Source organism: Haplochromis burtoni, unplaced genomic scaffold (genome assembly GCF_018398535.1).
Source record: "Haplochromis burtoni strain Fernald_Lab_line unplaced genomic scaffold, NCSU_Asbu1 Contig_205, whole genome shotgun sequence".
Taxonomy (NCBI): Eukaryota; Metazoa; Chordata; class Actinopteri; order Cichliformes; family Cichlidae; genus Haplochromis; species Haplochromis burtoni.
In genome coordinates, this window is record NW_024582566.1 from 638,432 (window position 1) to 659,411 (window position 20,980).

The 20,980-nt window shown below is 43.7% G+C and overlaps 1 protein-coding gene across 1 annotated transcript in view; it reads left to right on the forward strand.

Moving 5' to 3' along the window:
• The window catches only part of chrm4a (cholinergic receptor, muscarinic 4a), a 72,831-nt gene that overhangs the window by 43,136 nt on the left and 8,715 nt on the right, over positions 1-20,980 (forward strand). Inside the window, exons 2-5 of the mRNA XM_005938708.3 lie at positions 361-959; positions 2,823-2,977; positions 3,370-3,565; positions 3,665-3,754. Coding sequence (XP_005938770.1) covers positions 361-959; positions 2,823-2,977; positions 3,370-3,565; positions 3,665-3,754 — 1,040 coding nt within the window. The remainder of the gene's footprint in view (positions 1-360; positions 960-2,822; positions 2,978-3,369; positions 3,566-3,664; positions 3,755-20,980) is intronic.

Below are 20,980 nucleotides of genomic sequence, written 5' to 3' on the forward strand. Positions count from 1 at the left end.
GTGTGTGTGTGTGTGTGTGTGTGTGACAGAACATACTGGATAATGAGATTGAGAAGCTAGTAAGTTTACAACTAAGACGTTCTTTAAATTCAAACAGCTGTAAATGTTTCTATATGTAGCTGTCTACCCTGATGTCATCACCTTGTTACTTTTTCCTCTTTGCATCTAAATGTTCTTACTGTCCCTGTTTAGAAAGCAAAACCTTCTTTCTCTATTTTGATCTGTCACAAACCCAGCTGCTGCTGTGGGTGTTTAAATCTGTCTCCCACATTTAAAAAAATCTACTTTTGTTGTTGTTACCTTACAGCAGCACAGTGCGTATTTCTCTCAATCGATCCTCTTGTTTTTCTCTTCTTTTAGGCTCATTGCTCAACCAAACGACTGACCTGTTCTCCAACACATCCTGCAACATATCCACCAATGATTCAACATCTTGTTCTGCTGTTGAGAGTGGAGTGGGAACAGGAAGTCCATACAAAGCTTTGGAGATGTTTTTTATTGCTATGGTTACAGGATCGTTGAGCTTTGTGACTGTTACAGGAAATATTTTAGTCATGCTCTCCATCAAAGTGAACCGTCACCTACAAACTGTCAATAACTATTTCCTGTTTTCATTAGCATGCGCTGACTTGATCATCGGTGTTTTCAGTATGAATTTGTATACAGTCTACATTATTGTTGGCTACTGGCCACTTGGGCCGGTGGTCTGTGACTTGTGGCTAGCTTTAGATTATGTTGTGTCAAACGCCTCTGTGATGAATCTGTTAATTATCAGCTTCGATCGATATTTCTGTGTGACCAAACCCCTTACGTATCCCACGAGAAGGACAACTAAGATGGCAGGATTAATGATTGCAGCGGCTTGGATCCTGTCATTCATCTTATGGGCTCCTGCCATCTTGTTCTGGCAGTTCATCGTTGGACAGAGAACGGTGCCACCTGGAGAGTGTTATATTCAGGTACAACAAAATCTATGTACAGTGTTGTGTATAAAATCCTATTGATCAGATACAGCAGGGAATGAGGAAGTGCAATGTAAACAAACACAGAGTCTACAAAGTTACTGAGAAATCGACTTTTCACTCTTTCTGTTCGAGTAAGTTTAAGTTTACTCGAACAGAAAGGCTCCATTGAATCATTATAATTAACTTAATTTTGTTATTAGTAGAAGTGTCCTGCTGTCCACTGTGTGCTGTTAGCCTACTCTTGATTCAGCTGTGACTGCCAGAGATGTCAGTGATTTTGGCAGTTTTGATAGCTTTTCTAGTTTTTGGTAATAAAAAGGTTAAGATGCGAACTGATAAACTAGAACAATAACATTATCTCACTGAACAAACTGAAAGTGGCTAACAACCCACTAAAATACAGATCTGTAGAGTATAACAGCTGGTAATGAGTTCTTTGGTTTGAAAGCCTGATCGTATTGTTTAAAAAAATGTCTAAACAATACAAAAATCCTGCTGCCCAATCCAGAAAAGTTGGAATTAGTAGCACCAGCTTTCAAGACTCGATCAACCTCCATTGCTGCAGAACAGCTTTAAATACATTTTGAGTTCCCTAAAAAGGCCTTTTTGTCTAATTCTGTGTAACCTTACCGTTTTTTTAAAGCCTCTTGCACTTCAGTTATCTTTATACCATTTCAAGCTATTCACTGGACTCGAGTGACTCGAAATGCAATAAATAACTGGAAACACTGGGGGGTTCTAAACCTTTTGACCAGTGTTGTATACATGTTGTTTGAATGTATCTTGGAATTTGCATTTGTTCAGAATGTCTGTGAAGGTTCTCAGTCATCCAGGTCATTGTAGTCAAAGGAGCTTGCAAAGAAAAGCAGAGAGTTGGTGTCTCTGCCATCTATAATCCAGTTTTGAGTTCCCTTCCCAGACGCCTTAACGCCCACTCACATCCTGGGCCATCTGACCTCAGGAATTCGCATGATAAGGTGGGGCCAGGTTTCACAATGAGCTCACCCGAAACTCTGGCTGATTGGGACCCACACCCAGTTTCACACCTTGGCTCAGGTGAAACTCCCACTAGGTTTATATCTGGGACTCTCCACCATTTGACCTTAGAACTGAAGAAGCTTCTCGGATGAGAGGTGAAACGTCTTCAAGCAACTTAAAGAAGTCCAGACGCTTTTCTTTGCAAGCTCCTTTGACTACAGCAATTAGAGAAACCAGTAAGATCCTGGAAAGATAAATTCATTTCCTTAAAGTCAGATTCCTACTTGTCTTTGGAAGCTGTAACCATCAGTAACTTCATGTGTAATGAATGACTGCAAGGTTTTGTAAAGGTTATTATTGAATGGTCTTTCATTATTCTGAATAAAATCCTTAGTAATTGTTAGTTTCAAATGTGAGGCCTCACAGATTTTCATCTATTTGTCATTAATAATGCAAACCACAAAAGGCTCATGAAGTTCCCTTTCAGTAATCGGGAATCAGTAATAAAAGCTCAGATACCTGGAAGTAGTCAAGAGGGAGTAAAAATACCCCAGCTGGCAGAGGTAGCTTCCATAACATATAATGATGTTGGTCTGGAGTTTATAAACAGTGTTATCTGTTTTCAGTCTACCCCAGTCAACCTCAGCCAGGATTCTTATTGTTACACTAACGTGGTTTTTCCCTCAGCTCTTAAATGTTTACCTGTGATTAACTTTAATGAAGAAATGCTATAACTAATTCTGTGAGTTTACAAATACAACAATAATCAAAGTTCTGGTATATGATGTATATTGTATCTGTAAATGTAGTAAAAATATTGACCATACATTAAAAAATACTTGCTTTATGTAACATTTTTCCTTTCCTTCCTTCCTGCAGTTCCTTTCTAATCCTGCTGTGACATTTGGAACAGCAATAGCAGCATTTTATCTCCCTGTCATCATCATGACAGTGCTATACATCCATATCTCCCTGGCCTCAAGGAGCAGGGTCTCCAAACACAAACCGGAGAAGAAAGACAAGAAGGGAATGAAGTAAGACATCAAAGGAATCCAATTATTTCATTCGCATATCTTGCAAATTATTTTAAGACGAGCAACAAAAATGCAAGCCACAAGATGGAGAAAGTTTTTTTAAAGTAAATTTTGCAGGTTGCTAGTATCGTTGGATTTTTTATATATATAGCTGCTCTTAACTAAAATTTGATGGTATCTAGAACATGGAAAATAAACTGAGGGTATTAACAATAAATAAATCTATAATGAAGCATTCTGGATTTTATAATGTAGACAAAGTGGTAGACATTTATGTCAAACTTATCTATGTATCCAGCCAGACATGTTTATCACATTTATATAGATTTTGAACCAATTCATTCTTAAATTTCTGTTTAATACAACAGTTACTGTACGTGTCATTTTCCTAGAACTCCCTGCCTGATGAATAGTCACCTGTTGAAGCAGAACAACAACAATGAGACCAGTCCTCATGCCAGTCCTCACTCAACTCCAAAACTCAGTTTGGACTCCACCACCACTGCACTGGATGCTGTGAAGAATGGAAAAGTGGATGAATCAAAAGCTGCTGAGCCTCAGCCTCTGGCACAGCCAAGACTCACACAGGTACCATCTACTAATTCTTTGAAGTGAGTGCTTGTGGCTACAACATGTGAGCAGTTGAAAACTTCATGGCTACTATGTTTATCTGTCTGATCTATCTAGGAAGAAAAAGAGAGCTCCAATGATTCCTCCACAGCTTTCATTCCCCCCAGAGAACCAAAGGACAATTCCAACAACCAAATAACATCTGAGGTCTGTGTCTAAAATGTATACAACTGCTTTTATTTGAATACGTATTTCCATAGAGAAATTAAGTGAAAAGACTGAACAGCTTTGTACATAGCTAACATTGCCAACAGTATTCACTGACTTATCCAAATCATTGAATTCAGTTGTTCCAATCAGAGCCTACTCTCAAACTGCTTTTATAAACGTTTGTGAAAGAAAGTGTTGCCCTCGGGAGCTCGGTGAATTCCAGCATGGTACCATTATGGGATGCCACCTGTGCTTGGTCATGAAATTTCCTCACTACTAAATATTCCACAGTCGACTTTTAGTGGTATTATGGTAAAGGGACTGGTTCTTATAAAGCACTTTTCTACTCTGAGCACTCAAAGCGCCTCATTCACCCCTTCACACCCATTCGCACAAGCGCTTTTTTCAGCTGTGTACTCACCGGTCTCCAATCGTCATCGTCATCACTCAGAGAATTTAAGTCTTCAGTTTCCTTCTGTTCACCTCGTGTCATTGATGTCATCGTTCCCGTGTGTGCTCTCAGTTATCCAGCCAGTCAGTGTTCGTTCATCTTCTGTTCATCACTATCCACGAGTCCTGCGTTTGGGTCACTTCTTCGCATCCGCACACAAATCCTGACACCTTCCAGTTAGTAGGTGACTTGCTCTACTACCTGAGCTACAGCCACCCCCATTATAACAAAGTGGAAGGCATTGAGAAGAACAGCAAGTTGGGAAGAAGTTGTAGGCCATGCAAAATCAGAGAGCGGATGCTCAGGTGCATAGTGCATAGAGGTTGGCGGTTTTCTGCAGAGTCAGATTCAGATTATCTCAAGAACAGTGCGTAGAGTAGGGGTTGGCAACCCTGGGCACTCATGACACAACTGGCACGTGAAGGGTTAACTGATGGCACAACACGCAGTGAATTAATTTGAGAGGGTGCATTAAAAAGCAAGTATCTAAGGCCAAGCCACCAGTGCACATCGCAAATTAGCTCGCATAATGACGGTCTCTTAACCAACAACCCCAACTCCCAGATTCAACTTGTAACTGGCTAAAAATCACTTTGCCTACCAGTGAGAGGGACGTTGCTAGCTGGCAGTTTTTTCAAGCGATGTTGAAATTTCCACATCCCGACTCTTCAAAAGCTTCAGGAGCTGTCGGCTCAGCGCAGCATCAGCACCACAGAGATACACGGATACATCCGAATGAACTACCAACACAGCTGGAATCCACAGCTGTGCGTGTTCATGGAGCTGCATGTTCACCTGCTGGACGTCACTACCTGACAGGTTTAACTGTCTTCAGAACATGCAGAGGCCTTATTGACAGTGTTTGGCTCTACATGTCTGTGTGAGCAGGTTTTCTCTCACACGAGTCCTCAGGCAGCCTCTGAATGCTGGACACTGGGAGACCTGAGTCTCTGAGTGGGAGACCAGGATCACATAACATGTGTCTCTGTATTAACAAACAGGTCACATTGGCTCAGTTTATTTTTTCTTAACATTGTTGTGATGAGACCTTAAATAGCATTTGCATTTTCTGTTGTACAGTTCCTTTGCTGTTAAGTTGTTCATTATAGTGTGAAACTGTTGAGCATTATCACATTTATTGTTAATGCAATGGTTGATATGGCACATTGACTTCTGAGGAAATTTTACATGGCACTCATCAACAGAAAGTTGTCGACCCCTGGTGTGCAGAGCTTCGTGGATGGGTTTTCATGACCAAGCAGTTGCATCTAAGCCTTACGTCACCAGGCACACTGCAAAGCATTGAGTGCAGCTGTGTAAAGTACGCCACCACTGGACTCTAGAGCAGTGGAGACGTGTTCTCTGGAGTGATGAATCATGCTTCTCTGTCCAGTGGACGAGTCTGGGTTTGGCAGTTGACCGGAGAACTTGTCTGACAGCAAGCACCGTTTCTAAGTACTTGGACTCGGCCTCTTAGTTCTAGTGAAAGGAATTGTTAACCAATTTTGTGGGAGCAGTTTAGTAATGACCCCATCCTGTTCCAACATGACTGCACACCAACACACAAAGCAAGGCCTATAAAGACATGGATGAGTGAGTCTCGTATGGAAGAAGAACTTTAACCTTGATGACAGGAAGTAATCACTTCATGAATTACTTCACAAATTTATTATAATCTTGCAACATTATAATAAATTTGCCTGTCTCTTGAATAATAATTTTACAAGTGACAGGCGGGGGTCCAGGGCTCCAGCAGGGGAAGGAAATCCAAACACACGAATCTTCAGTGATAGCTCGTCCACTCTGTCCTCCCTGACACTCTCCTCAGTCTGCACTCACTCCTCTTCTGCCACTCACGCCTTTCTGCTCTCACACTCTAGTCCTACAGCCACACGGGGATCCAGGGCAGGAAACAGGAACAGGTCCAGGGAACCTACACACAGAAGCAAACAATTACAAAGACAACTTGTAGACTAGCTGGGGCTTTATGAACACCGGGCGTTCAACGTTCCAGCGATGAGCTGCTCTGAGCCACAACCTTAAATAGCTGGCCTGGGAAAACAGGAACTAATCAGTGGCAGGTGCAGACCATCAACGCAGGTGCGTAGGCCAAAAGCAGGAGCCCAGTAATTAGCTCCGCCCAGGCAGACTGAGGACAATGAGGGAAAGAGAGAGCGAGAGGGACGGAGAAACACAAAAACAACACCGTAGCCCAACGTGAGCCAGCCGGAGAGACACGGGGACCATGACATGACCATTATGTCCAATACTTTCAGTACCATTGATATTCATCTAGAGACGTTTTCTCCAATTGATCTTTTTGAGATAACTTCAGTAATTACTTCCTCCAAACCATCAGTGCGTCTGTTAGACTCCATTCCTGCTGCTCCAACAGGCTGTTCTTCTGTGGAAGCAGCTACCAGCTTGAAGTCTGGAGACAGACGTCCTCTCTACTTTTAAGATTAGGCTTAAAACGTTTTGATAAAGCATATAGTTAGGGCTGGATCTGGTGACCCTCAGTTATGCTGCAATAGACTTCCCATGATGCACTGAGCATTTCTCCCTCTCTCACCCCTTTTCATTCACCGTGTGTTTGATTATCCATTTTATTATGAGTTAGTATAAGTCCTGTCTGTCACAGTCTGTGTAGGCAGACCGTATATCGAGACATATGGACCCAGGTGCACACTGGAGATGAAGATGGAGGCTTGGATGAAGCCAGAGTAACATGAATGCATGTTACTCTGCATGAAGCTGTGTGCAAGTATGACAGATGAGCAATGAGATTTAATGAGATTTAAAGTAGAGTGGAGTGAAGGCTGATAGGCCTCAAAAAGGTGGGCAGATAGACTAGACCAGTGATGTCACAATGAGCTTGACAGTCTGGGAGAGTGGATGTGAGTTTAGATGCCACCAAATACCTGGGAAGCAGACAGCTGTGTGATTACAGAGCTTCCTAATTGAACTTATGCATGAACTTAATTTCTTAAAGATACTATTGTCATCAAATTCTCTCAAGATATCGGTAAAAACCCATCCAAATAATCCATACATGCAAAGAAATCTACCAGTATTTCACAGGCTTGTCAAAATGTTCTGCAAACGTTAAACACGCTTCAACTTGGGGATTTTTTCCAGCAATGTAGTGTTGCGTGTTTGGCATGCATAAAGGCCATGGCTGCTAATTGTTTTCTCTGAAACAATTGTACCTGCTGATTCCAGGTCTTTCCATAGCTCTCCACAAGTGGTACTTGGCTCTTGGACAAGTTTTCTGATAATTCTTTTTACTCCTCTGTCCAAACCTCTGTGGCCAGTTTTTGATGAAATGTTCTTTACACTTCAGGAATATGGCCCCAGTAGTACTCACTGGTACCTTCAGTAGTACCTTAGAAATGGTACTTTAGAAATTCTTCTGTAACCAATGCCATAAATATGTTTGTGGTGGGGTGTGGTTGGTGGAGGAGGGAGCAGCAGATTCAGGGTGTAGTATCAGGGGGCTGGTTTGTCACAACCGTCTCTATTTCAGTAGCAGCCAGGCCAGAGAGAGGAGAGCACCGTTGTGCTACAGTAAAAACTGATTGTGCCAAAATAAAAAAAGGCAAAAACACCCACGGAGTCATGTCGGGTCCCTTTGGGGTTAAAATGTTATTAATAAACTTGCAAATGTCTTGAAAAAGCTTCTGAAATTTGTGAGCATCGTGAAATTTTTCTTTTCTGACACCTTTGTAATGAGACACATTTTCATAGGCCATCACTGACTAAGCCAGCTAATCTTAATTTGCAATAAGTGGCAGGATTACTTTCTAATTATTGACAGATTCCACCTGACTTTTCATCCTTTTTGTGCCTTCTTTTCTTCATGTGCTCAATACATTGTCCCGGGTGTCATTTCTCAGTATTACACATAAATTAACTTTGGGACATGGTTTGATTTCTTTGCATGTATAGATTGGATCGGTTGTTACCAACATCTGGTGAGAAATTGATGCCAATAACACCTTTAGAAATGTATTTACTAATTGGTTATGTGTTCAATACTTCAATACTTACTTGACCCACTGTATGATATTATGTCATTGTATTATACTATGACAGACAATTGTCCTCCTTTAATGGTGGAAAAAGTCTGTGCAGTTGAACGATGTGCCAGAACCGTTGGAAGATATCCTGATAATATTTTAGTAACATAGTCATTGTGACTGCTGCATTAAAGGGCAGTTTACACAGAATGAGAACATGGGTGGTGCAATGTCTTTAATACATTTTAATATTATAAGTAATTAATTTCTTAATTTCTTGATAGTTGCCAGGATAAGTCTTCATTTATTTGGAAAACCAGAAGAAGATGTCAAAACAAGTGCACAGTTGGTGCAGGTTGGTTGCAAAAAGCTGTGCTCATGGTACCAAACTTTGGCTGTGTCCTCTGACTCTTCAGGGCTCACTCTAAATGTTTAGAGCCAAGCCGAGGGTTACTACGTGGCACTGGACAATGGAGACATACAGCAGCAGCAGCAGTGTGTATGTTTGTTAATCATTTGTTTCACGACTGTCGATGTTGAGTCACTATGGCTCATTTTAGTTTTTCATTTTCCTCACCCTGATGTTTATCTGTCAGTCTTGGACATCTGGACTCTCGACTATTCTTCGATACAGTCGAGAGTCCCTTTTGTTCCTTCAGGATCCTGATGTCAGCAACATGCAGCTCAGGGACCCTTACTCAGCAAAATCCTTTGACATACTTTTTCCATGGTTAACAAGTGCTGGAGAACTAAATCAGAGGGGCAGATGAGAAGTGCAACAGAGACTTTACATAATAAAGGTGGCATTGTTGAGTACAGAAATGCCTGCCTCACCACTCTGAGGAGACTTGGCTCCAGCAGCGGGACTTACACTCTGACTTGGAAATCAGTGGTTTTGGAGAACCTCTGCCCTCGGCAGGGGTCTCTGCCTTTATAGTAATGAGAATTAGTTGAGTAACAAAGTGGTGAAGAAATCCCTGTTCTCTCCTGATGTTTTACCTGTCTCCCTGCGTTTGCTTCTCTTACTAAGAGAATTTTCACAGTGCATTGTTACTGTTGTGTAAATGGCCCAGGGCCAAGGACCAATGTGGAAGCTGCCACTCGGACCATACTGGAGACGATGCAAAGTTTTTAATGCATCGCACCAGGCGCCGCCAATTCTTCATGGTAATTTTAATCAATGTAAACTTAGGAGGTCACTCAATAATTTTTAAAAATACATAGATTGTCCCATGAGGAAGGAAACAAGGAAACAATGACACTGTAAACACCCTGTATTTTCCAGGGTGCAAGTACCCTTTAATTACATGCAATGTAAGGGCAACAAGTATGTCTGTAATTGTGAGCAACAAGTCAGGTTTTTGCAGCAAACAGTGAAACAATTCCACTGTAAGTACCCTGTGCTTTCTGGGGTGCCGGTCATATAACAGAGTCACCTGCAGCACCTGCAAAACAGTGAAATGTTTCACTGTAAGAGCTGTGACTAAGGCACATGTACTCTGTAACTATGTGCAATTTCATGTTTTTTCTTTTTTTACAGGAAACAATTAAATAATTCGACTGTAAGTAAATTTAAGTGCAGCGTAAGTCATTTTACTGGGTTATTTCATGGTGAATTTTCAGAAAAACAAACAATATTTCACCATGTAACGCCATAATTACCCGGTACTTTCTGGGGCCACATTCTTGCCTGCATTGCATTTAGGCAGTTGTCATGCAGTGTAGGCGGTTGGCTAGAAAGAACTGGAAAGGATTCACAGCAGGTATATTGAGGAATGAAAGACAGAATACATGTGTGTGAAGGAGCGGGAGGTATAACAGTGGAGCAGAAGTAGTGATGTAGGTTAAGTACATGGAGTCAACCATAAGGAAATGGGCAAGAGTATGCTAGCAGAAGGGTGAGATGGAGGCTAAGTGAAAATGACACTATGATACTCTTGATACTTTATATTTATATTTATTTAAATAGGACATGTTGACATCTGTTCTGTTCTTGGGCATCAAGTGTTTTTATGGACAATCTGAAACACACTAGGAAATGTGTTCATCAATAACACTTGATTATTGATTATTATTTTTTGTGTACAAGACCAGTCAAAGGTTTGTACACACCTTCTCATTTATTTTTATTTTAATGAATGTTTACATTGTAGATTCTCATTGAAGGCATCAAAATTATGAATGGACACATATAGAATTATGTAGTGAACAAACATTGTGAAATAAAACGTTTTGTTTTTTAAATTTCAGAATCTTCAAAATATCCACCCTCTGCTTTCATTACTGCTTTCTTAACTCTTGGCATTCTTGCTGAAATGTTTTTCCAACAGTCTTGAAGGAGTTCCCAGAGATGCTGAGCATTTGTTGGCCCTTTTGCCATCACTCTGCGGTCCATCTCATCCCAAACCATCTCCATTGGGTTTAGGTCAGGTGACTGTGGAGGCCAGGCTATCTGGTGCAGCACTCCATCACTCTCCTTCTTGGTCAAATAGCCCTCACACAGCCTGGAGGTGTGTTTGGGGTCATTGTGCTGTTTGAAAAAATAAATGATGGTCCAACTAAACGCAAACCAGATGGGATGCATGTCACTGCAGGATGCTGTGAAAACCATGCTGGTTCAGTGTGTCTTCAGTTTTAAATAACTCCCCAACAGTGTCACCACCAAAGCACCCCCACACCCTCACACCTCCTCCTGCACTGGGGGACACATTCAAAGTTTTGCAATTTTCTGGACTGACTGACCTTCAGTTCTTAAAGTATTGATGGGCTGTTGTTTCTCTTTACTTAGCTGATTGGTTCTTGTCATAATATGAATTCTAACAGTTGTCTAATAGGTCTGTCAGCCGTGCGCCAACCTGACTTCTGCACAACTGATGGTCCCAACCTCATTAAGAAGGCAAGAAATTCTCTACTCAGCGCGGCAATTTTGTTATTTCATTTTTTATTCAAAGCCACAGGTCGAATGATGTCATTTCTTATTAGCAGTGGAAGTAGTTGTTATTGAAGGTCGCTTTGCATCCTGCAAACTCTATACACAGGGGTGCACATAAGTGGTCTGCAGGTGCGCATGCGCTTTCAAAATAAAAGACGCGCGATAAGAAGGTGCAACACGCGTTTGCATACATAAGATTTTCTGGAGGAGGACATTTTTTTAGAACTCTTAAAGATGTCGAAGAAGCTCCTTTAAGCAATTACTTTGGTGTTCCTCCACCTCCAAAGAAATGTCAGAAGGAGTCCGTATCCCAAAAGAAGCGTGTATTCTCAGAAAAGTGGTTAAATACTGTTAACAGCATCAAGTTCTTGGGAGTTCACATCTCAAACGACCTCACCTGGACCACCAACACCACCTCCATCACCAAGAAGGTCCAGCAGCACTTCCACTTCCTGAGATGCCTGAAGTGATTTCCCAGATTCTAGTGAGAGAAATCTTCACTTGCGGGCCTGCCTAAATACATCTTGTCCAGTCGTGGGACTCAGTTTGTCTCCTCAGTCTTCCAGACTGTGTGCCAAGCCTGGAACAGGGGCCACAAATTAACATGTGGTCAAAATGTGATCAACAGTACACATATATTTTTCCAATTATCCAAGCATGAATACCAAACAAATCAAAATTGATCACAATTTCCCCATTAACTCTAAATAAAGCATACTTCCACACACCTAAAGGGTAAAGCTGTTTCCCCATAGCAAGCTGATTTCTCTGTCCAAGGTTCTCTCACAGCTGGTTGGCAGGGCCTCCAATACAGGATCCTTGCAGGCAGGGTGTCGGGTGAAACACCAAACAGGCCCGAAACTCTGGAGTCTGATAGAGAGACAGTGGAACCTCCTGTCTCCAGTTTCTGCAAGTGAGCAAACCCTCGGTACAAAGTATGATCCAGGCTATGGAGCTTTGGCAATGTTTTTTGCAGGGAATGTTTTTTGCAGGTGTCTTTTAACCCTTCTAACCATCCAGTTTCACAAGTTGACCAGGGCGCAGCTCTGACAAGTGACGTGTAGAATGACATCTGTTGTAGAAGATACAATAATTTCATTTCGCCTGTAGATCCTTTTGTTGTACCTTAGTGTAATGAATATAATGAGGTTGCAGCTGCTGAGCTAGATGAGCTAGAACGAGAACTGTTGTCCTTATGTGTCAGCCACTCATTAGTTATGCAGGACTTAGGCCAGTTGCTGTGATGGGCGTGGCACGGTAGCGTATGAGAGCCAGTTGGGGTCCTGCTGCCGAAGAATCCTCCTCCCCATAGCAATGCCTCTCTCTGTTGCACCATTAGCTTACATATAATGGGGACTGGAAGTTGTGTGACCAGTGTTGTACGTCTTACTGAACAGTTGTTGCTGGGATAATATGTGAGGTGGGCGATAGCGTTTGAGCTCATCACAGACAATGGCACACAGGCTTTTCAAGCAGGCAATCACTTGCTGGCTTGTAATGGAGGTGTACAATCAAGATGTCGCGCGAGTAATAATCCACAACTACAAGGTTGTGTTTACTGTCCAGTTGACATATATCAGCAGCTATTTGGTGTAGTGATTATAATAATAATAATGATTAGTGGTTCTTTTCTCTGAGTGGGGTTATTTCTCAGGCAGAACTCACATTGCTCCCATCTTTGTCATCTCTCGTCCAATCTCTGGCCACCACACAGTCATATTAGCCTTTCTGCGGCACTTAGTGAAGCCTTAGTGATCCTTGTGTATCTGAAGAAGTACTTCCTTTTGTTGTGAAACCAGAGCTGCTCTCATCAGTGCTTGCTGTTGTTGGTCTGCTAGCGTCATAATGTGCTAATGCCAGTGTTGTAGCTGACATGGCTTTCATGTCTGTGAATCCTTGTTTCTGCAATTCCCCCCCATGTCCACACATCGACAGATTTGAGCAAATTGTAGCTTTGGTGCATGGCGGTGAGGAATTTTCCCGGACAGTTTATTATTCATATCATCTGACGAAGCTCAGAGACATTTGAGGGGCTGGGCATTTCAGTGACACAGGTTTTCTGGATGAGTTTTGATACCATCTTTCACAATGACGTGTCTGTAACATTTGACCTTAGATTTTCCAATCTTGGAGTTATCTTGGATTAATTTCAGCCCAGAATGCCTGATGGTCTACAGCACTGCCTTACGGTTGTGATCATGTTCTGCTTTTTCCTTTCCAAACACTAAGATGTCATTCATTACCACCACAGTACCGGCATAACCCTTGAGAAGGGTGCTAATCTGCCGTTGGAATATTTCTGGAGGAGACGTTATCCCAAAGGGCAATCTTTAAAAGCAGAAGCGACTCACTAGCGTGATGAATGGCGTTAGCTTCCTGCTCTTAACATTGAGCAGTATTTGCCAAAACCCACTGGAGGCATCAAGGATTGAAAATATATGTCTGTGAAGATTCTCAGTCATCCAGGTCATTGTAGTCTAAGGAGCTTGGAAAGAAAAGCGTCTAGACTTCTTTGAGTTTCCTTGAAGACGTTTCACCTCCCACCTGAGAAGCTTCTTCATTTCTAAGAGTAATTGTTGGAGAGTCCCAGATTGAAGTCCTATTGGGAGGGTCCCTAAGAGAACATGGACCCCTTAATGATCCTCTACTGTTGAGAAATCAGTTTTACCCCGGTTCTTTTATCCGTCGAAACTTCCAGAGACGCCACCGGAACTCAGTAGTCATTTCACAAAACCTTTATTCATCTTTATTCATCCTCATTTAAGCATGCACTTCTAGAAGGGAAGACGAGGCCGGTGTCCCTCTCCAAATCTTCACCCCTTTGTTAGTTACAGCCACCTTTATAGAGGCGTCCCCATCATAAAACCCCCCCACGGTGTGCTGCAAACTCTGTCTGTGTCTATGTGCACGAGCACATGAATGCCTACATGTGCGCGTTCCCACGTGTCTATGTGAGTGCTCGTGTGTGACTGTGTACGCATACCTGTGTGGATGTGTGAGTGCACATGAGTGAGTGTGCGTGTGGATGTGTGTGCGTGACAGTTAAAACACTGTGGGTGTAGGTGACTCCCTACAGGTCATAAAACCCCTCTCCCTTCCAAACCACAGTTATAAATGTTGAGACCCCCACCCAAACATCCTCTGGGGAATTTCCACTCAGCATTAACTCCTCTCTGTTTTACTTTCACAGTTCAAGTGGGGGAGGGGTCTCCTACAATCTACTCCTAAGTTCACGACACAGTGAGGCCTTTATTATATTGAGGGCAGTGTCTCTACAACAGTTCTACATTCTATGTTAACACATTTCTAAACTCTAAAATAAGCTAAACACTCCTACACTACCTAATCACACAAGCCAAGGTGCGAAAACAGGTGTAGGTCACAATCAGCCAGGGTTTCGGGGTTTCATGTGATTTAACGAGGGCAAATAGTCCAGGATGTGAGTGGGCATTGAGGCGTCTGGGATCTCAAAACTGGATTATAGATGGCAGACAGTTGGTGTCATAAGCTATTCCCTCTGTTCAAAGATGGTCGTTTACAGTGGAAATAGAATCAGAATTAGAATTTCCTTCAGAATACTTTATTACTCCTGAAGGAAATTAGGGTTACAGCAGGCAGCACGCTAACGGTGCATGCGCACTTACAAAGAAACCTTCTGACCAACTTTACACAAACATCACATTGGGGAGACATGTCAGAAAGGTAGGCTGATGGCGCCAAAGGGGTATCTGCATAAGTGATGGGTTTTTTTTACTTTAGTGCGAACAACTCATATGAATTTCAAAGCAGCTCTACAGTCCAACACTGGTCTCTCAATCTCCCGTTGGAGAGCCGCGAGCTTCTCCATACTTGCGTTCTGTGATGTTGTCATTTCTTGTGCTCAAGGAGCCAATTTCTGAGAACTCACGGCAGTGAGCCTCCCCGAGATGTCATCCAATTTGCGCCCAGAGATGTTATTCCGGGCTAGCCCTTCCGAGATGTATCCAGTCTGCAGTCAGAGATCTTATTCTGAGTATTCACAGCAGCCGTAGCCTCTCCAAGATCTTATCCGTGCTGACTCAATGAGCCCATTTTGAGAAACTCACGCCTCTCCCATCGTTCCAATCCCAGCGGGCAGCCTTGTGGGGGTTTGAACAGCCGGTTCCGCTTTCTTAATTCTTCGATAAGTCAGGGCCAAGCCAGCTCCGATCAGCCAGAACCCTGTTACCATGGTTCCGAATAGGTAGATATCTTCAGCACTCAGGCTCACCCGAGCCCAAACTTCTCGTTGAGAAGGGTGTCAATTGCATTTAGGGACCAGTTGATCCAATCCATAATTCCTCTTTTAGGTTTTAGAGAACAGACTGTGAGAGAGTGTTCCAGGGAAAAGTAAAAACACAAGACAAGACAAGGACATAAGAAGCTAAGCAGGGAAGCTAAGGGCAGGAGAGGAGAAAAGTGCGACCGCCTTCGCTGAGAGCCAAAAGATAGATGGCTTCTTTCACTCCCTTCCAAACCATCTGTCCTCTCTGTCCAAAATGTGAACATTGGTATCCTCGAAAGAGTGACCTTTGACCGTTAGATGCAGATGGACTGCTGAGTCTTGTCCCGTCGAGGTGGCTCTTCTATGTTGTGCCTTGCGTTTATGAAGTGGCTGTTTGGCTTCTCCAGTGTAGAAGTTTTTGTCTCAGTGTGTGGCTGGGTCTGAAGTTCATTGGGATGTCATGCTTGGAGAAGACTCTCCTGAGTTTCTCTAACAAACCTGCTACATAGGGGATGACAGTATTGTTTCATTTGTCCTTCTGATCCTCCTTAGTTGGTGTCTGACCTTCTCTCCATGCATCTTGTGGGAGGCAAAGAATAGGTATTGGTCCTGGTGTGTGGGCTTCTGGTAAACTTCAATGTAGAGATTTCCATTCTCTTCAATGCATTCAGAAAAGTCCAGAAATTCAATTCAATTCAATTTTATTTATATAGCGCCAAATCACAACAAAAGTCACCTCAAGGCGCTTCATAGATACAGAGAAAAACCCAACAATCATATGACCCCCTATGAGCAGCACTTTGGCGACAGTGGGAAGGAAAAACTCCCTTTTAACAGGAAGAAACCTCCAGCAGAACCAGGCTCAGGGAGGGGCGGGGCCATCTGCTGTGATTGGTTGGGGTGAGAGAAGGAAGACAGGATAAAGACATGCTGTGGAAGAGAGACAGAGGTTAATAACAGATATGATTCAATGCAGAGAGGTCTGTTAACACATAGTGAGTGAGAAAGGTGACTGGAAAGGAAAAAGGAAATGGCAAACAAATATCCTTTGGGTCTACCCTGGTGAACTTTGTTTTTATCCACTGAGTTGATGTGAGCAGTGAAGGATTCCACTTCTTTGGTTTTGATTTTGACCCAGGTGTCATCAACATTTCTGTACCAGTGGCTAGGTACTGTCCCTTTAAAAGAGCCAAAGGCATTCTTTCCACTTCCTCCATGTAAAGGTTGGTTTAATGGGAATGATGGACTCAACCACATAGTTTACACTTTTAACACTATTATTTTGGTTGCTCTTTTATGGGACTCAGTTTCAGCTTTTCAGCCACAACCCCACGCACAACAACACCTCAGATCCTGGTACACTCTTTTAAACAGGGGAGGTGTTATGAGCCCAAGCCACATCCCACCGCATACCCATATCACCTGACCTAGGCCGGGGAGCAATCTGGCCTAGCCTACTCTCCCTCCCCCTCGCAAACGGAAGGGGAAATCGGCCATGGCCATCAGCGTCCCTGGCCTATGGATTAGCAGCAGGGGTGAGTTGGATCCAGTGGCTTACCGCGTGTCCAGCAGCCGCAGTGCCGAGGTGGGTCGATCGGCTGACCACGTGTTCAGTGGCTGACTGCGTGTTCAGTGGCTGACTGCGTGCCCAGCGGCGGTGACGGAGCTGATCTGGAGCCCAACCGCATGGCAGGCAGCAGCGGCGCAGCAGCGCAGCAGCAGGCTTGGACATGACCCGTGGCTCACGGGTGGCTTGACAGGTGGCCAGCGTGCAGGACCAGATGCCGCACTGACCTCCAGAGAAGATGCCACTGCACCAGGCTGCATTGCAACCTCTAGTATGGGCGTGGCAGGTCCAGCCAGCACGCTGACCTGCAGCGAAGACAAGCTAGGTCCAGATGGCGCACCTGCCTCTGGCATGGACACCGCTGGACCAGACAGCACGGCGACCTCCAACTCAGGTAGGAAGGGCACCTCCGTTATGCTGCCCCCCAAATCGGGCTGGCCTAGTGCTGACCAGGCTGACCTTCATGGGAAGGGAGGCGTGGGGGTTGCCTCCCTCCCCCTTGCAGTCGAAGGACACGGGTGGGGCCAACGGCGGTGTCGGCCAGGAACCAACCCGAGCTACCAGACTCACTATCAGCTCACCTTAGGTCCCGGTACACTCTTTTAAACAGGGGAGGTGTGATGAGCTGATGGAGCTCCGGTGTGTCTCAGCCTCCCTTGCAGCTGCGCCCAAGCCACACTCCACCACATTTGGCTCCCCGGTGTCACCTTTTGGTCTACAAAAGGTGACACCGGGGAGCCCATGTTTTGCATCCATGTTTTTGTCTATAAAAACCCTCGTTATATTTAAAATATAAACATATGTCTGGTGAGGGGGAGGTTTTCAGTGCCGGCTCGTTGTTTTGGGTCTCAAACTTGGCATTGAATGTGTTAGGTGCGTCTGGCAGAGCGGTGTCGGTAACACACAAACGTGGTGGGGCCTTATAATTCTTATGGTTTGGATGGCCTCCCACATTCGCAGAGAATCTCTTGAACAGACAAAGTGATCACTGATCCCTGACTTTCTTTGAGTACTCAATTATTAATTATTTACTCTTAGAACTGAAGAAGCTTCTCGGATGAGAGGTGAAACGTCTTCAAGAATTAGAGATGCTTTTCTTTCGAAGCTCCTTAGATTGAAAATATAGTGGTGCCGTATGTTTTATTTGGTGCAAAATCCTCCAGATTGGGCAAAATGAATCTCTCTCTTTTTACTTCTTTATTGAGTTTCATGAGGTCCACACATATCCTTGGCTTTCTTTTCTTCTCAATAACTGGCACCATTGGGGCACACCAGTCTGTGGCTTCGGTTACCTCCTCAATAATGTCGACTGCCATCATCCTTTTAATTTCCTCCTCCACTTGTGGTAGAATAGGAAAAGGAATACAACGTGGTGTGGTTATGCTGTAGGGTTCTGTATCAGGTGTAAGCTCAATTTTAGGGTCGTTGTCCTGCTGGAAGGTGAAGCTCCGCCCCAGTCTCAAGTCTTTTGCAGACTCCAAGAGGTTTTCTTCCAAGATTGCTCTGTATTTGGCTCCATCCATCTTCCCATCAACTCTGACCAGCTTCCCTGTCCCTGCTGAAGAGAAGCCCCCCAGAGCATGATGCTGCCACCACCATATCTGACAGTGGGGATGGTGTGTTCAGAGTGATGTGCAGTGTTAGTTTTCCACACATAGCGTTTTGCATTTTGGTCTCATCTGACCAGAGCAGCTTCTTCCACATGTTTGCTGTGTCCCCACATGGCTTGTGGCAAACTGCAAACGGGACTTCTTATGGTTTTCTGTTAACAATGGCTTTCTTCTTGCCACTCTTCCATAAAGGCCAACTTTGTGCAGTGCACGACTAATAGTTGTCCTATGGACAGATTCCCCCACCTGAGCTGTAGATCTCTGCAGCTCGTCCAGAGTCACCATGGGCCTCTTGGCTGCATTTCTGATCAGCGCTCTCCTTGTTCGGCCTGTGAGTTTAGGTGGACGGCCTTGTCTTGGTAGGTTTACAGTTGTGCCATACTCCTTCCATTTCTGAATGATGGCTTGAACAGTGCTCCGTGGGATGTTCAAGGCTTGGGAAATCTTTGTGTAGCCTAAGCCTGCTTTAAATTTCTCAGTAACTTTATCCCTGACCTGTCTGCTGTGTTCTTTGGACTTCATGGTGTTGTTGCTCCCAATATTCTCTTAGACAACCTCTGAGGCCGTCACAGAGCAGCTGTATTTGTACTGACATTAGATTACACACAGGTGCACTCTATTTAGTCATTAGCACTCATCAGGCAACGTCTATGTGCAACTGACTGCACTCAGACCAAAGGGGGCTGAATAATTACGCACACCCCACTTTGCAGTTATTTATTTGTAAAAATGTTTGGAGTCATGTCTGATTTCGTTCCACTTCTCACGTGTGCACCACTTTGTGTTGGTCTTTCACCTGGAATTCCAATAACATTGATTCATGTTTGTGGCTGTAATGTGACAAAATGTGGGAAAGTTCAAGGGGGCCGAATACTTTTGCAAGCCAGTGCAAGATCACTTTCAATTGCAAACAACCTCTTGAAACAAGCTTCCGCCATTAGTGTTGCATTAGAACCAGTATCTAACAAAAATTCCACTTCCTTACCATCAACACATACCTCTTCTTGAACACATGTCCCTAAAAGTTGATTGATTGATTGAGTGATTTACCTGGACTGGACAACTGTCACCAGCTGGAATTAATCATTTAAAGCCATCTTGGATTGAGTTCCCCAACACTCTCTTACCATGTGTCCACTGACTCTAGACTTAGTACAGATGGCTGTTTTTTGCAATTTGCATTATAATATATATTTTCGTTTTTTCTGCAGTATATAAAAATTGGTGTATTCAAAAATAAAACTATGAAGACACTCAAAATAAATTTCCTGTGGTGGAAACTATTTTGTGCAACTTTTTTGTATTTACAGTTTTGAGGGATAAACCTCTTAAATTTCTCTAAGTAGAAATATATGTAAAAAAAAAACAAAAACGATTTTCAATTTTTTTGTAGTTTATTGCACTTTTTTGCAATTTATGTATTACTATGTTTTTTTTTTTTTTTGCCTGTCCCATTTGGTTCTTTAGCCATCAGAATTGTTGTCTGAAGACCAACAAGGATACCCAATGGATTTACTTTGCCAAATGGATCATCGTGGCATTGCCGTATTGGTCCATTTGGTCGATCTTTGTTTTTATTATTTATTATATTTTATTTTCAGATGTTACAGACGGGACAGACATGAGTGAGGGATAGGAAAGGGAGAAAGAAAGAGGAAGGAAAGGAAAAACAGAAGGGGAGAGGGACAGTGAGAAAGGGGGGGAGAAAAAAAATAAAAATCTCCTGGATCACCTGTTGAGAGAAGAATAGAAAACAAGCAAAAAAAGACAAAAAAAAAAACAAAGCAACATACTAAACACAACACCATCGCATTAATCTAGCTAAGTGTAAACAGCAGTAAATACTAAATATTCAATGTTGTTGTGCAGCACGCAGGACAGATGTGCTTCGAAGTAGCAGCCAAGAAAGGTGTAATTTGGGTCTACGAGCAGTGAACACCCGTGTGCATACCTGTGTGGATCAGCGCGCTTGTATTCCAAAGGTTTCTCCATGTAACGATCTGCTAGGGAGTGTGGGGGGGCCACAGCCCCGTCCTCCAGGGTGTGAAGCAGGTATGGAGGAGATCAAAACTCCAGACATCCAGAGGCCCCCAGAACACAAGAGACCAAGGAAGACCAACAGAGGGGCAGCCGCGCCACTGTCCCAGAAAGAGCTGAGGAGAGTCCCAGATGAGGGCTCACTCAGCAGCCGCGGAGCAGAAGCCAGGGGGGTTGCAGTGACGCGCCCATGAGCTCCGCCGGCCGCCAGCTGTGCCTGAGTGACCGAGCCCCAGGCTCCAGGCCCCGATAAGCGGCCGCCAAGGAGTGAGCCGGTGTGTACCTGGACGCCCACCCCCAGACACAAAGAACCACCAACGCACCGACACCTGAGGGAGTCCGCCACCGGCAGGGGAAGTGGTGG